Source organism: Bufo gargarizans, chromosome 4, assembly GCF_014858855.1.
Source record: "Bufo gargarizans isolate SCDJY-AF-19 chromosome 4, ASM1485885v1, whole genome shotgun sequence".
Lineage (NCBI taxonomy): Eukaryota > Metazoa > Chordata > Amphibia > Anura > Bufonidae > Bufo > Bufo gargarizans.
In genome coordinates, this window is record NC_058083.1 from 496,591,012 (window position 1) to 496,612,722 (window position 21,711).

The window sequence follows — 21,711 nt, forward strand, 5'->3', positions numbered from 1 at the left end:
GAGGGGGTGTAAGTGGGGCTTGCTTACCACTCATGTTCCTAACTTCATACTTCGTTCCTGGACTTCGCTTAGCGTCTGATCCTTGCCTGCTTGCATCGCCTTTCCTGTTGCCGACCCAGATTGTCTGACCTTGTTCCTGTGCCGCCTGCCTTGACCCATTGCTTGTTCTGACTACGTCTCTGCCTCTTCCTCCGCTTCCTGTCTAGTTTCTCCTGGTAACGACCCTGCCTGTCTGACCACGTCTGTACTGTCGGTACCTTCGCAGGTACCTCCTGGTCTGCCTGGACCAGCTGCCACTGACTGCTTTACGCTCTGGAGTAGCCCCTGGCAATCTGACGGTCAAGCCTATCCTCACCATCTGAGGCTCTTGTGAAATCCGGGTAGTTGCTTAGTTACTCCCCTCCAGAGTATTGCTAGTCAGTGGCACAGTGGGTTCATATCCTCTGATCCGTGACAAGTAATTATCACTGAATACACAGGCTTTCCGGTTCAGAGGTGGACACGGACAATAAAGGGCTCCTGTGCAAGAAAAATGAAGCAGACATTAGGAAGCATTCTTGACAAGATGGTACTGGGCCTCATTTCCAACTGGGAACCTGTGCAGTTGCACAGGCTGCATATATAGCATGTCCACCTGGTCAGCTTTAGCTTCTGCTAAACCTTAGTGGCCCTGTTGTATCAGAAATATATTGTTGTGTCAAAGCTTGGCCCACTGGAGGATCCTCTGGTACTTGGGTGGGCCAGGCTAACCCTGTATAGGGGGTGCAGAGGTTGCAGTCATACCCAGGACCTGAAGCCTGAGGGGTGGATGAAAAGAATACTAAGTAAATCAGAAGTCAAGCTAGCACTACCCGTGTAATGTCTCGTGCAAGGACCCGGTCCAGTCCCCAAACAATCCCGGAGAAAAAGAGAAAAGATGTCCATCACTGAGATGAAAATAAAATCTTCAATCTTTATTTGGCTTCATGTAAAAATAACATGACTAAGATCTGTTAGATTAAAACGCATTGGTGGCGTTACAGCTTTCCATGTGGAGATGTATTTTTAGGCTACTTTCACACTGGCTACTTTCACAGTGATCCACTGAGGAAGGGGAAAGGAGATCCCCGAAACGCGTTTGGTGCTTTTCAAAGACATCCCCAACAAGTGACCCCCACTGGAAGTTCAGCTACTAATATTCGGAGATATACAAAGAAATTGGAGCGCTCCAAAGATAAAGACCCGGATTTTCAGCCATTCAAACTGGTCAGTACAAGTTTAAGTTCACCTCTCGCGATATTACACCCTGATCGTATAACCGGATCTGAGATTTGTGGATAACGTTCGAGAGAGACCAGAGACGAACGAACCAGGTGGGACGCTTAACACTGAGAACCACGCAAATAAATACCGTGAGTAAAAATCAAAGGATTGAATATTGGGACTGCAGGATAATCGACATTCACCTGTGAGTAACAACTTGGTGTCCGATTGGATACTTTATTGAATATTTATATCGGACAATTCCGAATATTTGAAAAGGTGCCTTGCATGGATTTTGCATGTCATATTGCATACAAGAAAGGAATGCCAATACTATTATAAGGAATAGACTGATACTTTTGGCTTGCGATATTTTTTGCACATTCAGGACGTATGGTCCCCTTCTTTTTTGGACTTTTTTTTTCGTTTTTATTGAAGTTTTAGATTTTAGGTATTTTTAGGGACTGTTTTTGTCTCCGCTGTAGCGATTGTTATTTTAATATTGTATTGTGATGTTGTATTTTAATATATTTTGCCAATTAAATATTGTGTAACAACACTATTACTATTGCTCTATTCCCATGCGAGGGAGTGCCAGTCTCATACTACATAATATATACTGGATATTAATGACCTTTCTGAAGATAGGTCCTCAATATTGGGAGCCTGGAAACCCCCTTTAAACCTCTGGTGCCAACATTGCCGCAAGCTTTCTACATGTTAAGACTGACATAAATAGAAATGGTTGGCACGCCGACAAATAAAGTGTTGATGCTAAGTGGTAGGGGGAGCACCCGTGTCAATTAGTAGAGAAAAAACAACTTTGCTGAAAGCTTTTTATTTTTTTATTTTTCTAATTAAAAATTTAGATTATACAATGGCCAATGTTTCGGTCCACTCCCAGGACCTTGTTCACGGCCAGATGTGGTGGTGGCACCACCATCCAGCATCACAGCACAGTACAGCCCAATCTGGCCGTGAACAAGGTCCTGGGAGTGGACCGAAAAGTTGGCCATTGTATAATCTAAATTTGGACGGAAAAATAAAAAGACAAAGCGTTCAGCAAAAGTAATTTATTGAGTGGTGTGATTTTCTCTACTAATAAGACTTCCATAGTAAACCTGTACTGAGCAATTCACCTACTGTATATTCCATTCATCATGTATGACTGGAGGCCAATACTGGTTGTCACTCAGTGTTACTTGTATAAGAGACAAACAAAATGCCCTAAAGGCCAAAAGATTATGAAATGGCTTCCCTTTTGATTTTATTTCACGCCCAATGGTTGCGGTATGGGTTATCAACGGGCTGCTTACCGCTGCCATTTACAACGTCCACAGTCAACTTGATGAAATTGCCAGCCCCTGCCTGACATTGCTATTCATAGTATATGTGAAAGCCTCCATTTTATTTAGCTCTAGATGCTTTTATTGTTTCCTTACAATAGTTCAGCATGATTTCATGAAGACATCATCTCAAAAATACACCCCGTTAAGTGCACACATAACTCACCGAGTGGATATCAAGCGGCCTTTAAATCCATTCGTATTTTCGTGTCTCTCGATGATGTGTGACACATCTGGACATACTTTGTTAAGGAGAACATTTTGTGATTTTCATCGCTTCTCGGCTACCAATTCACTCATGATTTGTACCTTGTGCCCAGTTGGTCCTAAAATCGAAGTATTATATAATTGCTACGGACTATTCATTCAACATTAGTAATGTGTGAATAAAAATAGGAGCGAGGTATAAATAGGGAAAGAACAGGTTTTTTATGGCCAAATATCATTTTCAAAAATGAAATCAATGTGACTGCATGGAGTTAGTCTTTTCAGAAAAATGCCACCTGTGATTTTTAGCTTATATAGCGAGACTGATGCAATAGGGTTTTTTTGTTAAATGTAGGCCAGGACGTCGAAAACCACTCAGCAATGCTGACAAATGCTTTCTTTGTACTCAAACAATCTGTAATGCAAAGACAAATACTGCATAAAGCACAACATGTACTTTCATCCAGCCAAATATAAAATTCACCTACCGTAATCAATAAATATAGTGCATGAAAGTTAAATATCTTACTGCCCTTTATGGTTAGAAATACATGGTGGTTTTCTTCTAAATACAGCACTGCTCATGGCTTGTGGTATGGTATGCAGTCCTGTTCCATTGAGAAGAGAATGGGATTTAGCTGAAGGACTAGACAAAGCCTGTTTTTGGAAGTAAGTAGCCATGTTCTTCTAATACTGGACAAGCAAAATGTAATTGTCATGTTTTCGCAAAATAATACATTTTAGCACGTTATTGCTGCTGCAGCATTATGTATAAAGCAATCTTTAGTTTCTTGACATATCACTGTTTCCCTTGAGTTTTTCACTTAGTTACATTCTTTAACCTCTACAATATGAGGATCTTCTCGAGATGGCTCCTCTGCTAGTTCTGAGGATCTTCTCGAGATGGCTCCTCTGCCAGTTCTGAGGCCAAAACTGCATTCCTTCACTTCCAATACACACTTGCTGTAGCCAGCAACTTCCTGCCAGCCAATCAGATTGGATTACTGAGTGACATGCCTCCTCACTCTGAAGCCTAATGCAGGCATGCAATGCCCCTCCATATTCTGTTTACACTAAAGGGAAGACAGAAAAGTCATAGCAACACTGTTTTAAGGGACCAGTGAAAAGGGACATTAATGAAAGCTGTTATTATAAGGTACAGACCTTTGGACAATCATTGAGAGACTAACTCAGGTATACATGCCTAGCTGTAATAAACTAGCAAATAAAATAAAAAATGACAACTACACTTTAAGGCTACTTTCCCATCTGCAGCCGGGTGTTCCAGCTGGCAGAGAATGCTGAGAATCGGCTGGTCAAAAAACATTGAGTTGGTTTTTTATGTGAGGCTAATTCTGCTGGAGGCTCTTCCACAAAAAATGCGGACGGCGCGCCATGAGCTCTCCGCATTCATATATGTCTGCATGTTCGTCCCACAAAAAATAAAAAAATGTCCTATTCTTGTCCATTTTGCAGACATTTTTGACAATGGGGCACAGTGGAAATTATGGGTACCTCTATTTTGCAAATCCGCAGCTTACAGGCTGCAAAAAGACCTTAGGGAAATGGATATAGAGAGTCACCCTCAAGCCATCATTCTATGAGTCAGATAGGAGGGACACTAAGGAAAGTGCAGGTAGATTTTGGTAGACCTAATATTACTTTTACCTTGCAGCAGCTGCTAAAGGGCAAATGAGCAGCTAATAGCAAATAACCCTGATTTCAGGAGGTATCCTATCTTAAAGGGACATGCCCATCAATTTTTTTAAATCACATAATAACAACATATATGGGACCTTTCTATGTTATTTAAGAAAACAAAACAAGTTGATGGTTTTCCGGATGTAATACATTTATTCTGCTTCCTACCCTGGCTCTTCAACTTACTCTTTTGTTTGGACTTTAAGCATACAGACTGTCTCGCTTAACTCTCTCAGTCAGACCATCATGGTGACCAGATGGAGCGCTCCAATCACATCATCACACATTACTCTAATCAATGCAATGCATCTCTACCTAGGCCTCTCAAGAAAACAACAGATCTGGCATACTGTTATCCAAGTTCTTCACCTACTATTATCAAGAGGATAATATCTTCCCCACAAAGCAACAGTAAACCGACAAGGAATTACCTGTCTATATAGGGGTTCTAATTTTTATTTTATTTTTTGCTGATTGTTATAGAAATACAATATTGTATTTAATACAAATTGTATTTAGTTTTCAATGGGAAAAAATAATGTCAAAATGGAAAAGAAAATGGCAAAAACTCTTATAAAAACACTTTTCTATGATAACTGGCTTTAAAAAAAAGTAAGTCCCTTTCTGGTGCAAATGGCTCTTTAAAGGTGTTATCTCAGCACAGGCATCCCTATGAATCCCACCTTAGGTGTTTGTGATCCTTGTAGGACCAACTTGTTCCATGCATCTGTAAATTAGCTTAAATGAATTGTGCCTAACACATCCATTATAGGCAACCTGTCAACCCAAAATACCAATTTACTAGATAATACGTACAACAAATATGTTAGATAACCTAGAAACACCAAGCTCCTGGAGGTATTTGCACCAACAAAGTAATTTCACAGACCCAGGAGACCAAAATGAAGCATCTATAATGCAATAATTCAAAAACACTATGTGCTAACGTGCATGCATCCCTTCACCCATTTGAATCAGGTATTACTGAGACAACGTATCTATACCCTAAGTGTCCAAGACTAGGTGCATCATGAAGTATGCACTAGATGCATCATTTTCATTCAGATCTTGCTTCCTCTTGGCCCCCTGATCTTCACCGTGGTATGCCACAGATAAGCATGAATTAATTATGGTATGCATAGGTGCCCCAACTGAAATGGATCTGTCTTAAAATATTCCCAAGTGGCGAGATCAACCAGGCAAGTGAATAGTTGCCATGATTAATTCCTTGAGGTTTATCTTGAAGCTCCTGGGCTCCAATGGAAAATCTCTATGAGGACCCTCAACCACCACGTGCTATTTATAATACTGTAGTTAAATATTCCTATGTGGTTAAGTTCTTTTTTGACACCCTCATGTACCAGGGCCCTGCAGCTAGTTTCCTGGTAATGTCTTTCCTAATGACCACATTTGTTCATCATTTCAGAAACTCCAATATTTTAGAATGATGCTACATTCACACGACTACAGAGCCAGCACAAGGCTGTTTTCAGAGCCAATAAAAGTCTTTTTTTAACAGCCCGTGAATAGCCGCCATAAAAAATAGGACATTTCCTATTTTTGGCCATTTTGATGGCCCGATAAACCCAAATGAAATCAATGGGCCAGTTTTAAATGGCTGTATACACAGGAATGTTACAAGGGACATTCAGGAGTTAAGGGTACTTTCACATTAGTGTTATTCTTTTTCAGTATTGAGTTCCGTCCTAGGGGCTCAGTACCGGAAAAAAAAAACTGATCAGTTTTACCCTAATGCATTCTGAATGGAGAGCATTCCGTTCAGTATGCATCAGTTCAGTTCCTCTTAAGTTTTTTGGCCGGAAAAGATACAGCAGCATGCTGTATTTTTCTCTCCGGCCAAAAATCCTGAACACATGCCGGATCAGGCATTAATTTCAATTGAAAAGTATTGCTGCGTTTATGGATCCGTTCTTCCGGTCTGGGCATGAGCAGACTTTTAAATCTGTGAAATAAATAAATACGGGATCTGTTTTTCCGGATGACACCGGAGAGACGGATCCAGTATTTCAATGCATTTGGCAGACGGATCCGCATCCAGATCCGTCTGACAAATGCCATCAGTTTGCGGAATCCTCTGATGCAAGTGTGAAAGTACCCTTTAAGTTAAAAAACAAACAAAAAAACTCATCCACTTGATTGTGCGGGACACTTGCTCCTCAAACCCTCGCTATTTACTGAATGCCTGTGCAACACAGGGAACGTGAGATCCTGCTGCATCTGGGAAATAGCAAGGGTTCAATAAGCGAGTGTCCCCGCGCATTCAAGTGGATAAATTGAGTAAAGTCCCAGTAAGAGGACTGAAACGTCGCTTTTGGTAATTAAAGAACACTACTTTTAATTAACTTTTTTAGGAGTGCGGTGGAATTTTTTCATTTACCTAGTTGGAAGTTGGATCGTCTTCACAGCCGCTGGCACACCATAATTATTTGACCGCAGTGCCGCTCACAATATTTTGGAATATATATACAGTCAGGTCCATAAATATTGGGACATCGACACAATTCTAACATTTTTGGCTCTATACACCACCACAATGGATTTGAAATAAAATGAACAAGATGTGCTTTAACTGCAGAGAGAGAGCAAAAACATTAGCCGTGACCAAAACAACTGTTTGGAACATTCTTAAAAAGAACACACCGGTGAGCTCAGCAACACCAAAAGACCCGGAAGACCACGGAAAACAACTGTGGTGGATGACCAAATCATTTTTTCCCTGGTGAAGAAAACACCCTTCACAACAGTTGGTCAGATCAGGAACACTCTCCAGGAGATAGGTGTATGTGTGTCAAAGTCAACAATCAAGAGAAGACTTCACCAAAGTGAATACAGAGGGTTCACCACAAGATGTAAACTATTGGTGAGCCTCAAAAACAGTAAGTCCAGATTAGAGTTTGCCAAACGACATCTAAAAAAGCCTTCACAGTTCTGGAACGACATCCTATGGACAGATGAGACCAAGATCAACTTGTACCAGAGTGATAGGAAGAGAAGAGTATGGAGAAAGAAAGGAACTGCTCATAATCCTAAGCATACCACCTCATCAGTTAAGCATGGTGGTGGTAGTGTCATGGTGTGGGCATGTATGGCTGCCAATGGAACTGGTTCTCTTGTATTTATTGATGATGTGACTGCTGACAAAAGCAGCAGGATGAATTCTGAAGTGTTTCGGGCAATATTATCTGCTCATATTCAGCCAAATGCTTCAGAACTCATTCGACAGCGCTTCACAGTGCAGATGGACAATGACCCAAAGCATACTGCAAAACAACCAAAGAGTTTTTTAAGGAAAAGAAGTGGAATGTTATGCAATGGCCAAGTCAATCACCTGACCTGAATCCGATTGAGCATGCATTTCACTTGCTGAAGACAAAACTGAAGGGAAAATGCTTCAAGAACAAGCAGGAACTGAAGACAGTGGCAGTAGAGGCCTGGCCTGGATGAAACCCAGCGTCTGGTGATGTCTATGCGTTCCAGACTTGAAGCTGTGATTGACTGCAAGGATTTGCAACCAAGTATTAAAAAGTGAAAGTTTAATTTATGATTATTATTATGTCCCATTACTTTTGGTTCCTTAACAAGTGGGAGGCACATATGCAAACTGCTCTAATTCCTACACCGTTCACCTGATTTGGATGTAAATACCCTCAAATTAAAGCTGACAGTCTACAGTTAAAGCACATCTTGTTTGTTTCATTTCAAATGCATTGTGGTGGTGTATAGAGCCAAAAATTTTAGAATTATGTCGATGTCCCAATATATATATTTTGTGGGGATTTGCTCTGGTAGACAGGTTAGCGGACGCAGTATAGAGGTAAGGAACCAGGTTGTAAATCAAACTTCAGTTTTTTATTCACACTCAGCAAAACATAACAGTCTTGGTGCTTGTTCACACACAGCAAAACAAAACAGTGTTCACCTGAAATCCTAGGTGTCGGTTCACACCCGGCTGAATGTTTACTGGCAGGCTTCCAGGCGGCCTGCATGCCCGTTTGCAGTCTTCAACTTTCAGCCCAGAGGACTCCACAGCTTCACTGTCAGATGGAGGTAAAATCCACACCACCTGATAGTGCTGACTGCTTTTAAGCCTGCCAAGACCCGGCCTGGAACGTGGGGAGCAGCCACCCACACAGCATTTTGGCTACTCCCAGTAAAAGTCGTCACGGATCAGCTTTAACGCCATACTAAACAGCTGAGGTGTCAGACTGCAATCTTCAATAATGACACTTGATAAAAACCGTCTCTTACCTCACCGAGGCCAGGAACCTCGGTGACACATACCGACCATCAATGAAGGCCCCTTGTTCCTTCCTACATACCTCCCCTCTTTGTTCAACCCTGAGGGGGTAGATACACATTAAACAGTGTACTCGGGACAGGGCAACCGGCCTGCCCTGTGTTCCACTGAAAACTTGAAATTTTGCAAAGACAGAAACCACCGGGTGACCCGGGCATTTCTGTCCTTGGCCTGACTCATCCATTTGAGAGGGGAGTGGTCGGTCACAACTTTTTCCCAAAACAAATAATAGCGGAGAGACTTGAGTTCCCACTTGATAGCCAGGCACTCTTTCTCCACTATACTATACCTGGTCTCAGCTGGGGTAAGCTTCCGGCTGAGGAAGACAACAGGATGCTCCTCCCCGTTGACCTCCTGAGACAGTACAGCACCCAGACCTACTTCAGAGGCATCAGTCTGTACTATAAACTCCCTTCTGAAGTCGGGTGTCACCAAAACCGGGGACCCACACAGGACCGACTTCAAAGCGGAGAAAGCCTCTTCTGCCTGCTCAATCCAGTGGACCGTCACTGACTTGCGTCCCTTCAAAAGGCCTGTCAATGGTGCGGCCACTGTAGCAAAGTGAGGACAAACCTCATATAGTATCCCACCATTCCCAGGAACGACTTTAATTGCCGAATAGTGACAGGTCGGGGCCAATTCCGAATTGCCTCAATTTTGTTCACCTGAGGTTTCATAACTCTGCGCCCAATTACATACCCCAGGTACTTGGTCTCTTCTAACCCTATTGCGCACTTTTTTGGGTTAGCGGTTAAGCCAGCCTACCTAAGGGAGTCCACTACAGCCTGTACTTTAGGTAGGTGACTTTTCCAGTCGGTACCGTGAATAAGGATATCGTCCAGGTACGCCGAAGCGTACCGATGATGTGGACGGAGTACAATGTCCATTAGCCTTTGAAACGTGGCAGAAGCGCCATGTAGACCAAAGGGTAATACGTTGTACTGATACAGCCCCTCCGGTGTGATGAAAGACGTTTTCTCCTTGGCAGCCTCCGTTAAGGGTACCTGCCAGTACCCTTTGGTGAGGTCCAAAACCAAAAAATACCGGGCTTGGCCTAACTTCTCAATAAGCTCATCCAGGCATGGGATGCGTCAAACTTAAAAACCTCATTAGGTTTGCGGAAGTCGTTACAGAATCGTAACGTCCCGTCCGGCTTGGGTATTAAGACTGTCGGACTGGCCCATTCACTTTTTGACTCCTCTATGACACCTAGCTGTAACATCAGCTGCACTTCTTCCAAGATGGCTTTTCGCCACGACTCAGGTACCCGGTATGGTTTCAACCGGATTTTGGCCTGAGGCTCAGTGACAATGTCATGTTGGATGATAGAAGTGCGTCCAGAGAGGTCCAAAAACACATCCGGGTTCCTGCTGACGAACTCCCTGGCCTCCTGAGTCTGTTTAGAGGAAAGGTTGTCAGCAATCTTTACTGTGGCAACTGCTTCCCTTGTATCAGACCGTGGGACTGGAAACTCTACCTCCAGAAAACCCGGCTGGGGGCTGTTGTCCGTACTGGTCTCCCTATCTTTCCACGGTTTCAGTAAGTTTACATGGTACACCTGCTTCGGCTTTCTCCGCCTGGGCTGGAGTACCTTGTAGGTTACCTCCCTAACTTTTTAGAGCACTTCGTAGGGACCCTGCCACCTAGCCAGAAACTGTCACAACCAGACAGCTTAGAAGCTCTGACAGAAGCCTTTCAGAACCTCCTCCTTGAGTTTTCTTGGTTTTGGGTTTCAGTTCCTCATCTCGTTAGCCTCTCTCAGCTGTCATGTAGTTGGACTGATTGCATCCCTTTAAATTCCTCCCCATAATGCATTAGTGTGCGGTTTATACAGCTTCCTGGAGTGTGTGTGCATGCTGATCCTATTTCCCAGTCTTCTACAAGTTAAGTGTTGTACATTAATTTGTGATTTTCTGTTTGCTGGATCCCAGGTGACCCTGACTCCCTCCGTGTCTAGTGTAGGGAGCCGGTGGTCGTGTCCCTTCACTATTGTAGGGTGTTCAGGTGTTATATAGTCGAGGTACGAGGATATGTGATCGTCAACCATTGGGATTATCGCATAGGCTGAGCAGTAAGGGAGAGAGCCAGGTCTGATGCAGCGGTCTCCCTTTTGTTCCTTAGTTTTGGATCCAGTGAGTCATATATTCATTTTGTGTTGTCTTGTTTCCTGTACACCTTCCGTGACATTATAAACCGCCAAAACCGTCTCAAGCATGGATCCGGTTTCACTTTTGACTGAACACTTCCAGGGTCTTTCATTGGAGGTAGCAGATCTCCGTAAGACTCTTTCTAGTGACCGGTTCAGCTTGCGTTAATGGAGTTTGTTCTGAGCCTAAGATCTCGCTCCCGGATACGTTCTCCGGGGGTAGTGAGAATTTTGTGCGTTTCAGAGAGACTTGCAAACTCCATTTTCGCCTTCTTCCCCATTCCTCTGGTGATGAGGAACGGAGGGTGGGGATCATTATATCGCTGCTCAGGGGTAACGCTCAGTCGTGGGCCTTTTCGCTGCCGGTGGGGGCACGGCCCCTCCGTTCAGTGGATGAATTCTTTTTAGCCCTGGGTCAGATATATGATGATCCGGATCGTGTTGCTTTGGCTGAGTCTAGACTACGTCTGTTATGCCAGGGTAAACAATCCGCAGAGATATACTGCTCAGAATTTCGGAGATGGGCAGCTGATACTGGTTGGAAAGATGCTGCACTCCGAAGTCAATTTTGCCATGGTCTTTCAGAGGGATTGAAAGATGCATTTGCCTTTCATGAGAGGCCTATCTCCTTGGACTCTGCTATGTCTCAGGCCGTTCGTATTGACAGGCGTCTTAGAGAGAGAGGAGAGATCTCTCCTTCCTGTCATACTCAGTCCCAGGACAGTGCAGCGGTCTCATTCTGTGCGCAGGGGTCTCAGTCGCTGTCAGCCCCTTCTGAGCAGGAGCCCATGCAGCTGGGGTTGATTGCCTCTGACAATAGAAGATTCAGCCCGCATGGGAAGGTTTGTTTTTGTTGTGGAGGTATAAATCATTTGGCAAATGTTTGTCCCTCTAGGAGATTCAGGCAGTTTTCTGGGAGTAATAAAGAAACAAAAAGGAAAAAATCTTTTAAAAATGTTCCTTCTGTTACTATTGGCAGGGTTGAGGCGGAAATTGAAGGTTTTCCGTTTGCTTGTAGTTCCCGTTTTGTCCTGCCTGCCAGGGTGGCGCTAGAGAGCAAGAACATTTTTTCTGAGATTTTTGTAGATAGTGGAGCAGCTGTCAATCTCATTGATAATCATTTTGCGATAACTCATGGTTTCCCGGTGTGCACTTTGGGAAAGGATATTCCTGTTTTTGCTATCGATTCCGCTCCACTTTCTCAGAAATCATTAAAGGGCATAGTTCACAATATTCGTTTAATTGTGAGTGATGCTCATGTTGAGGATGTGTCATGTTTCGTCCTTAGCGGATTACCTACTCCTCTTGTGTTGGGGCTACCCTGGCTCACTAAACATAACCCCAACATTGATTGGTAAGCGAGGCAAATAAATGGTTGGAGTGACTTTTGCAGAGAGAATTGCCTCACGACATCTGTTTCTGAGGTTTCTACTAAGACTGTACCACCTTTTCTCTCTGAATTTTCGGATGTCTTCTCTGAGAGTGGAGTTCAGGATTTGCCCCCGCACAGGGAGTACGATTGCCCTATTAATCTCATCCCAGGCGCCAAGCTGCCTAAATCTCGTTTATACAATCTTTCCCAACCTGAAAGGCTCGCTATGCGTGCTTATATCTCGGAGAGTCTGAGAAAAGGACACATACGACCCTCGAAGTCACCTGTTGCCGCTGTTTTTTTCTTTGTTAAGAAAAAAGATGGTTCTTTAAGACCTTGTCTGGATTTCAGGGAGCTGAACAGTATCACTATTCGTGACCCTTATCCGCTTCCTCTGATCCCGGACCTGTTTAACCAGATTGTTGGGGCTAAAGTCTTTTCCAAATTAGATCTAAGAGGGGCATACAACCTGGTCAGGGTCAGAGAAGGAGACGAATGGAAGACGGCCTTCAATACCCCTGAGGGCCATTTTGAGAATTTGGTGATGCCTTTTGGTTTGATGAATGCTCCAGCCGATTTTCAGCATTTCGTGAACAGCATTTTTTTATCATTTAATGGGAAAATTTGTATTAGTGTATTTGGATGACATTTTGATTTTTTCTCCTGATTTCAAAACTCATAAGGAACACTTACGTCAGGTCTTGCTCATCCTGCGGGAGAATAAATTATACGCGAAACTGGAAAAATGTGTGTTTGCGGTTCCAGAAATTCAATTTCTGGGGTTTCTTCTCTCCGCTTCTGGTTTTCGCATGGACCCCGAGAAGGTCCGCGCTGTGCTTGAGTGGGAGCTTCCTGAGAATCAGAAGGTGCTGATGCGTTTTTTGGGCTTTGCCAATTATTACAGGAAGTTTATTTTGAATTATTCCTCTATTGTTAAACCACTCACTGATATGACCAGAAAGGGGGTAGATTTTTCTTCCTGGTCGGTAGAGACGCGTAAGGCCTTTTCTAATATCAAGGAGAGTTTTGCTTCCGCTCCCATCTTGGTACAACCTGATATTTCTCTACCCTTCATAGTTGAGGTTGATGCTTCTGAGGTGGGTGTGGGTGCGCTCTTGTCTCAGGGTTCCTCTCCTGCCAAATGGCGACCGTGTGCCTTTTTCTCGAAGAAACTCTCCTCCGCAGAGAGAAATTACGATGTGGGAGATAGGGAATTGTTGGCCATCAAGTTGGCTTTTGAGGAATGGCGCCATTGGCTAGAGGGAGCCAGACACCCTATTACCGTGTTTACTGACCATAAAAATCTGGCCTACTTGGAGTCAGCCAAGCGTCTGAACCCGAGACAGGCCAGATGGTCTTTGTTCTTTTCAAGGTTTAATTTTGTTGTCACGTTCCGCCCTGGGGTTAAGAATGTGAAGGCAGATGCCCTGTCACGTTGTTTTCCGGGAGGTGGGAATTTTGAAGACCTGGGTCCCATTTTGGCTGAAGGTGTGGTGGTCTCTGCTCTTTTTCCTGAATTGGAGGCAGAGGTGCAGGCAGCCCAGTCAGAGGCTCCTGATCTTTGTCCTCCTGGGAGGTTGTTTGTGCCTCTCGCTTTAAGACACAAGATTTTTAAGGAACACCACGATACGGTCCTTGCTGGGCACCCGGGGGCAAGAGCCACAGTGGATCTCATCGCTCGGAGATTCTGGTGGCCTGCGCTTCGTAAGTCAGTTGAGGGTTTTGTGGCAGCCTGCGAGACTTGCGCTCGTGCCAAAGTCCCTCATTCACGGCCATCAGGTCCTCTCCTTCCCTTACCCATTCCTTCCCGTCCTTGGACACATCTGTCCATGGACTTCATAACGGACCTGCCTCGTTCCTCGGGGAAGACTGTGATTCTGGTGGTGGTGGACCGTTTTAGCAGAATGGTGCATTTAATCCGTTTTCCTGGTTTGCCCAATGCTAAGACGCTGGCGCAGGCATTTATTGATCACATTGTCAAATTGCATGGTATTCCTTCAGACATAGTCTCTGATAGGGGCACGCAGTTTGTTTCCAGATTCTGGAAGGCTTTCTGTTCTCGCTTGGGGGTTCGGTTGTCATTCTCTTCTGCTTTCCACCCGCAGTCGAATGGCCAGACAGAGCGCGTCAATCAGAATCTGGAGACATATCTGCGCTGCTTTGTGGCGGAGAATCAGGAGGATTGGTGTTCTTTTTTGTCCCTTGCTGAGTTTGCTTTAAATAACCGTCGTCAGGAGTCCTCTGATAAGTCACCATTTTTTGGTGCATATGGGTTTCATCCGCAGTTTGGGACTTTCTCTGGAGAGGGGTCTTCTGGTTTACCTGATGAGGACCGATTCTCCTCGTCTTTGTCATCTATTTGGCAAAAGATTCAGGATAATCTAAAGAGCATGAGTGAGAGATATAAGCGTGTAGCAGATAAGAGACGTGTGCCTGGTCCGGACCTGAATGTTGGTGATCTGGTGTGGTTGTCTACCAAGAATATCAAATTGAAGGTTCCCTCCTGGAAGTTGGGTCCTAGGTTTATTGGGCCTTACAAAATCCTGTCTGTCATCAATCCTGTTGCCTACCGTCTTGATCTTCCTCAGACTTGGAAGATCCATAATGTTTTTCATAAGTCCTTATTGAAACCTTATGTTCAACCCATTGTACCCTCGCCTTTGCCTCCTCCTCCGATTATGGTTGATGGGAATCTTGAATTTCAGGTCTCTAGGATTGTGGATTCTCGTCTTGTCCGCGGTTCTCTCCAGTACCTCGTTCATTGGGAGGGTTATGGTCCTGAGGAGAGGATGTGGGTCCCAGTGACGGACATTAAGGCCACTCGTCTCATCAGGGCTTTCCATAGGTCCCATCCTGAGAAGGTGGGCTCTGAGTGTCCGGAGTCCACTCGTAGAGGGAGGGGTACTGTCACAACCAGACAGCTGAGAAGCTCTGACAGAAGCCTTTCAGAACCTCCTCCTTGAGTTTTCTTGGTTTTGGTTCCTCATCTCGTTAGCCTCTCTCAGCTGTCATGTAGTTGGACTGATTGCATCCCTTTAAATTCCTCCCCATAATGCATTAGTGTGCGGTTTATACAGCTTCCTGGAGTGTGTGTGCATGCTGATCCTATTTCCCAGTCTTCTACAAGTTAAGTGTTGTACATTAATTTGTGATTTTCTGTTTGCTGGATCCCAGGTGACCCTGACTCCCTCCGTGTCTAGTGTAGGGAGCCGGTGGTCGTGTCCCTTCACTATTGTAGGGTGTTCAGGTGTTATATAGTCGAGGTACGAGGATATGCGATCGTCCACCATTGGGATTATCGCATAGGCTGATAGTAAGGGAGAGAGCCAGGTCTGATGCAGCGGTCTCCCTTTTGTTCCTTAGTTTTGGATCCAGTGAGTCATATATTCATTTTGTGTTGTCTTGTTTCCTGTACACCTTCCGTGACAGAAACTTACTGTTCACTGTCAGCACCAGAACCAAAACCCGATCTCCCGGCTCAAAATTCCAAACCCGAGCCTGGCGATTATAGAACCTACTCTAGGCTTGCTGAGCTGCCTCCATATGTTCCTTAACCAGCGGCAACACTGTCTCCATCCGCTCTTGCATCCGAGTGACATACTCAATCACACTTTTAAGCGGTGTGGGTTGTTGTTCCCACGCCTCTTTGGCTATGTCCAACAGACCACGCGGGTGTCGGCCATACAGCAGTTCGAAGGGTGAGAACCCAGTAGAGGCCTGGGGCATCTTTCCCACTGCGAATATGAGACCCTCCCATCTTTAGACACCACCCGCTTTAACATGTTTTTGAAGGTTTGATTAAACCTCTCTACCAGGCCGTCCGTTTGCGGGTGATAGACGGACGTCCGTAACTGTTTGATCTGTAGTAGTTTACTGAGTTCCCTCATAACTTTTGACATAAAAGGGGTCCCCTGGTCTGTCAGAATCTCTTTAGGTAGGCACACTCGGGAAAACATCTCCATTAACTCTTTGGCTATAAGTTTGGTGGAAGTATGTCGCAGTGTCACTGCCTCCGGGAACCGAGTGGCATAGTGCAGCACTACCAAGATGTGTTGGTGCCCTCTAGTGGACTTCAGCACTGGGCCTATGAGATCCATAGCGATCCGCTCGAATGGAACCTCAATAATCGGGATAGGGACCAGGGGACTATGGAAATGTGGCTGGGGGCTGGTTATCTGGCAGGTTGGGCAAGACTTGCAATACTCTTCCACCTCTCTGAACACACTGGGCCAGTAAAACCGCTGTAGAATCCGGTCCTGTGTTTTCTGCTGGCCCAGGTGTTCCCCAAGAACATCTTGGTGGGCTAACTCCAACACGAGCTTGCAATACACCTTGGGCACCACCAACTGTTCAATATGCTCACACCGTAGTTGATTTACCCGGTACAGTATCTCCTGCTGAACCACAAAACAGGGGAACATAGACTCTGCCCCGGTTGTTGCGGCTCCCCCTTAACTACTATCACATTTTCCCAGGCCCGAGATAGAGTCGGGTCCTGGTGCTGTGCAGTACCAAAATTGTCTCCAGAGACGTTGAGGTCTGCCAACTCCGGACCCAACGGCAAATCCTCCACGTCTGCCACCATTACATTCAGTGGGGTTCGCTCCCCCCTTCCACCACAGTGGCGGCCACCCCTACTGCTGGCCCTTCTGCATCAGGTTCCCAGGGTTCCGGTTTCCCCCCTGAGCAAGGCCATTCTATTGGGGCCATTCCTGCCCCATGGATATCGGTGACCCTTGCCTCAGGCCACAGTGACGGGAAACCAGGGAAGTCTCTCGGAATTATTAGTTCACAATGTAACTATTGTGGCGACAGCCACCTCACGAGTCCACCTGCTGGCCACCGTGGATAGAGACACCAGGGCGGTAGGATAGTCCTTTAAGTCTCCATGGGTGCACACAACGCCGACTTTTCGGCCAGTATACTCGGCTTGCCGCACCAGGGCAGCTCTTACCAGAAACACCAGGCTCCCTGAGTCCAGAATCTCCCACTTGCACCTGGCACAGGTGACTATTGTCTATTGTCTTGGGGGTACCGGTTGCACACAGCCTCCTGGCATACATTGAGGGGCAGTACCCATAGTTAGTGTCCATGGGCTCTTATGTGACCAGGCTCTTGACACTGCCAACAGACCATCAGAGCTAGGTCTGCAGCGACTATATCCCGAGCAGGTTTTGCTGGCACTGGCCGCCTGGTGCCCAAAAAAAAAAATTAAAAACTTTTTGGCCTTCAGGCCAGCCTCACTGTGTATACCTGCATCCTCCACCAAATGTGGGGCTTTGCTCTGGTAGACAGGTTAGCGGTCACAGTATAGAGGCAAGGAACCAGGTTGTAAATCAAACTTCAGTGTTTTATTCACACTCAGCAATACATAACAATCTTGGTGCTTGTTCACACACCGCAAAACAAAACAGTGTTCACCTGGAATCCTAGGTGTCAGTTCACACCCGGCTGAATGCTCAGCCACAGAAAAGTTCCCTGACAGGCTTTCAGGCGGCCTGCACGCCCGTTTGCAGTCTTCAGCTTTCAGCCCAGAGGACTCCACAGCTTCACTGTCAGATGGAAGTAAAATCCACACCACCTGATAGTGCTGACTGCTTTTAAGCCTGCAAAGACCCAGCCCGGAACGTGAGGAGCAGCCACCCACCCAGCACTTTGGCTACTCCCAGAAAAAGCCGCCCCGAATCAGCTTTACAGACATCCTAAACAGCTGAAGTGTCATACTGCAATCTGCAATAATGACACTTGATAAAAACCGTCTCTTACCTCACCGAGGCCAGGAACCTCGGTGACACATACCGACCATCAATGACGGCCCCTTGTTCCTTCCTACAATATATATATATATATCCACACACACATGTATATATATATATATATATATATATGCACATGTCGTAGTTTTATTCCGGCCGCATCTTGGCTTGTTTGCTGTGCTCAATAGAGCGGACTTCCGGCAGCTTGGTGCACTAGCAGCAGCACGGATCCAGTGGGTGAACAGTCTGCCGGAGAAGGCTGCCGCTAGTGTGAAACTAGCCTTAGGCCCCTTTCACACGGGTGAGAATTCTGTGCGGGTGCAATGCGTGAGGTGAACGCATTGCACCCGCACTGAATCCGGACCTATTCACTTTAATGGGGCTGTGCAGATGAGCGGTGATTTTCACGCATCACTTGTGCGTTGCGTGAAAATCGCAGCATGTTCTATATTCTGCGTTTTTCACGCAACGCAGGCCCCATAGAAATGAATGGGTCTGCGTACAAATCGCATAGGCAAGCAAGTGCGGATGCGGTGCGATTTTCATGCATGGTTGCTAGGAGATGATGTAAGTAAATTGATAAGTCAATTTACAGTATTATTTTCTTTTATAACATGGTTATAAGGGAAAATAATAGCATTCTTAATACAGAATGCTTACTAAAATGTGGCTTTAGGGGGTTAAAAAAATAAAATAAAATTAACTCACCTTATCCTGTTGTTCGCGCAGCCGGCATCTTCTTCTTTCTTGACCTGCCAAAGGACCTTTGATGACGTAATCGCGCTCACCACCTGACGTCAGAGCAGGTCCTGCTGAATGAAGATAGAATTCTACGTCATCAAAGGTCCTTTTGCAGGTCCTGAAAGAAGAAGCAAGAAGATCATGCCAGATCATGCCCCTCAATCCACATTTTAGTAAGCATTCTGTATGATTACTTTCCCTTATAACCATGTTATAAGGGAAAATAAAATAAAAAGAATAGAACACCTAACCCAAACCCAAACTTCAGTACCACATTGCACTCGCGTGGAAAAAACTGAACATCGGAACGCAATCGCAGTCAAAACTGACTGCAATTGCGTGCCTACTCGTGCGGTTTTCCCGCAACGCACACAGGGCGCATCCGGAGCAAATCCAGGATGCCCGTGTGAAAGGGGCCTTAGAGTGCCAACCTGGTGCCCAACCCAAAGAGATTTATTTCTTTGAGAAAGATATCAGCAATGTTTGACAGGAATGTCTTTGTTTTTCATCAGAGAACTTCTACTGTATATAGTGTGCCCTTCCTCAGGATTTACCTGGCATTGTATTTTAGAGATGCAATTATTTTGAAGCCATAATTGCAGTGGGATAACAATTTCACCTGTCTTGGCAATTCACGTTAAATGAATCAAGAGAACAAATGCAAATAGACATCTTCCATATCCTCTCTTAATCTCCAACAGCTTCACTGTAGAAGTCTTCATGCCAGTCGTACCATTCAGTGCAGCTGCAAATTACTCTTCCCACTGTACAGTTCAATTTTCCTGCCGTCTGTGTACGCAGCAAAGCGGTGTCACATAAAAATCAATTGGATATGTCATTCTCAATAGCATAAATTAACTAACTAAAGACTAGCTGGCTATACATTTAAATGTCAATATAACATTACAGTCGTGAAACACCATGGATCATGGATGTGGAATGAGCACACAGTATACATTTACAGCCATGGAACAGACTCATTGGTGGTATGAATATGTTATATGCTCCATGTAAAACATTTTTATATAAGTCCATTTACAAATGCAGCATAAGAGTGGGTGTAAAAAAGTGGCCACTATAAGCTAAAGCTTAAAAGAGTGGCCTAAGCCTTTGACGGGTGAGCCATGGGTGCAGGGCGTCGCACGCCCCTTCACCGATCAGCTGCTGAAGTAAATGGGAGCAGTGCTTAAATGGGAGAAGTGCTGTAGTAACCAGCTCTGTCCACTGCACCACTGAAGGAGCTGTGTAGTTCTGGCTCCAGAGCTACTGTAGATAAACTGATCGGCAAAGGTGAGGGGTGTATGACTCCTGCCGATCAGGCACTAATGGCGGACGCACATACTGATGTCATATAATGGTTTCATCATTGCCACGGCACCACTGAACTTCAGAACAGCTACCTTTTCAATTTGCTTGTCCACATTACTAGTCTGCATTGGGATTCCTGAGGAGGTGTTTCACCAAGGGGATCCCATTTTTGGCTTTTGACCAGCGTCATTCTTGCCTATCCTCAACTGTTCCAACTTACATAGTGCATAATCCTTTTTTTATGCTTATTTTTCCATTTTTATAGTATTATTACCCCAATGAAGAGACCTGTATTTATATGTCAGGTTAGCCAATTACTCCTATACCTACTTTAAACTCATGATAAGATATCATATTTTGATTTTAAAGGGTTTCTAGTACTTTAAAGGGGTTGTCCACCTTAAGGAGCCTTTTTCGGCTAGACCGCACCAGGTCGCTAGGCCTGTGGAGGGAGGTATACTTAACTGCTCCCTGCCTCTGGGTTCCAGGTCCATCAGCCTTCCTACTGCTGTGCTCTAATCCCGTGGTAAACGTCCTATTTGATGGGGATCACATGGCTGTTGCAGCCAATGACTGGCCACTGTGGTAACAAGTCCCCCATGCATCATGTGACCTAGTGACGTGAAGCATGGGGGTATATGTAAATGCTGCAGCCAATGGCGTCCATCAAACAGGAAGCTTACCAGCGGGATTGGAGAACGGCAGAGGTTGACCAAAAGAGCTGGAACCCAGTGGAGGGAAGCAGGTATGTATGCAAGCCAGTGAAGGTGGACAACACGTTTAATATTACTGGCCAATCCTTAGGGCAGGCCATTAGCTGATCGGTGGAGATCTCACACCCTGCTTCCCGAACAGAGAATTTCCGATATGCAGATTTTCCAGAGTAGAATATGATTCCCAGCAAACACTCATTTCCAAGACATCCTGATAATACCAGATGATACCACCAATGGAAAGACAAAGTGCAGTTTGAACTGAGTCTAAAATACAAAAACAGTCAACAGTCATATCTTTTTTTACCGTCAGAACACAGTACAGCCTTCAGTTGTTAAGATGGCGGGGCACACGTCATACTTTCCCAGCCTTAATAAGGATACTTATAATGGCTTTTTCATTTCCATCTGTTAGGAGAACTTCTTTTGCTTCAGAAGAAACCGCGACCTAGGAGGAAGGAGAACAGGGGAAACGAGTCAGGAACCACCGGCTGCACGGAAGTAGACCCGGGAGTGACAAGCATTCAGTATCATGCTTCTTCCACTATTTCTCCGTAACAATCTTCAATCTTTTTCATTTTATGTCTGCATTATTTTAATCATTCAATCAAATCAGTCAATACTTTTATCTTTCCATTTGCGGGAGTCTCTATCTTGCTATCATTCTGTTCAGTAATTGCATTGTGACAACGGATGATGGTATTCCGAAAGGCTTTCATTTGCGGGTTCTGTTTATCTAGTGGAACCATCATACCAGGCCTGTCATTCTGCCTTTCAGCCTCTTTCTGTCTGGCTGCCTGGTGCCCTTCATATAACTTTGCATCGCAAGCTGATGGCTTTGTAAGGGTAATTTTTTTGTAA

At 44.9% G+C, this 21,711-nt stretch overlaps 1 protein-coding gene across 1 annotated transcript in view; it reads right to left on the reverse strand.

Annotated features, from left to right (window-relative positions):
- Positions 1–21,711, reverse strand: part of CAMKMT (calmodulin-lysine N-methyltransferase) — a 471,234-nt gene that overhangs the window by 107,513 nt on the left and 342,010 nt on the right. The window contains exons 6-7 of the mRNA XM_044291474.1: positions 21,235–21,298; positions 2,755–2,821 (exon numbers count right to left, since the gene is read on the reverse strand). Of these exons, the coding sequence (XP_044147409.1) occupies positions 2,755–2,821; positions 21,235–21,298 (131 nt within the window). The remainder of the gene's footprint in view (positions 1–2,754; positions 2,822–21,234; positions 21,299–21,711) is intronic.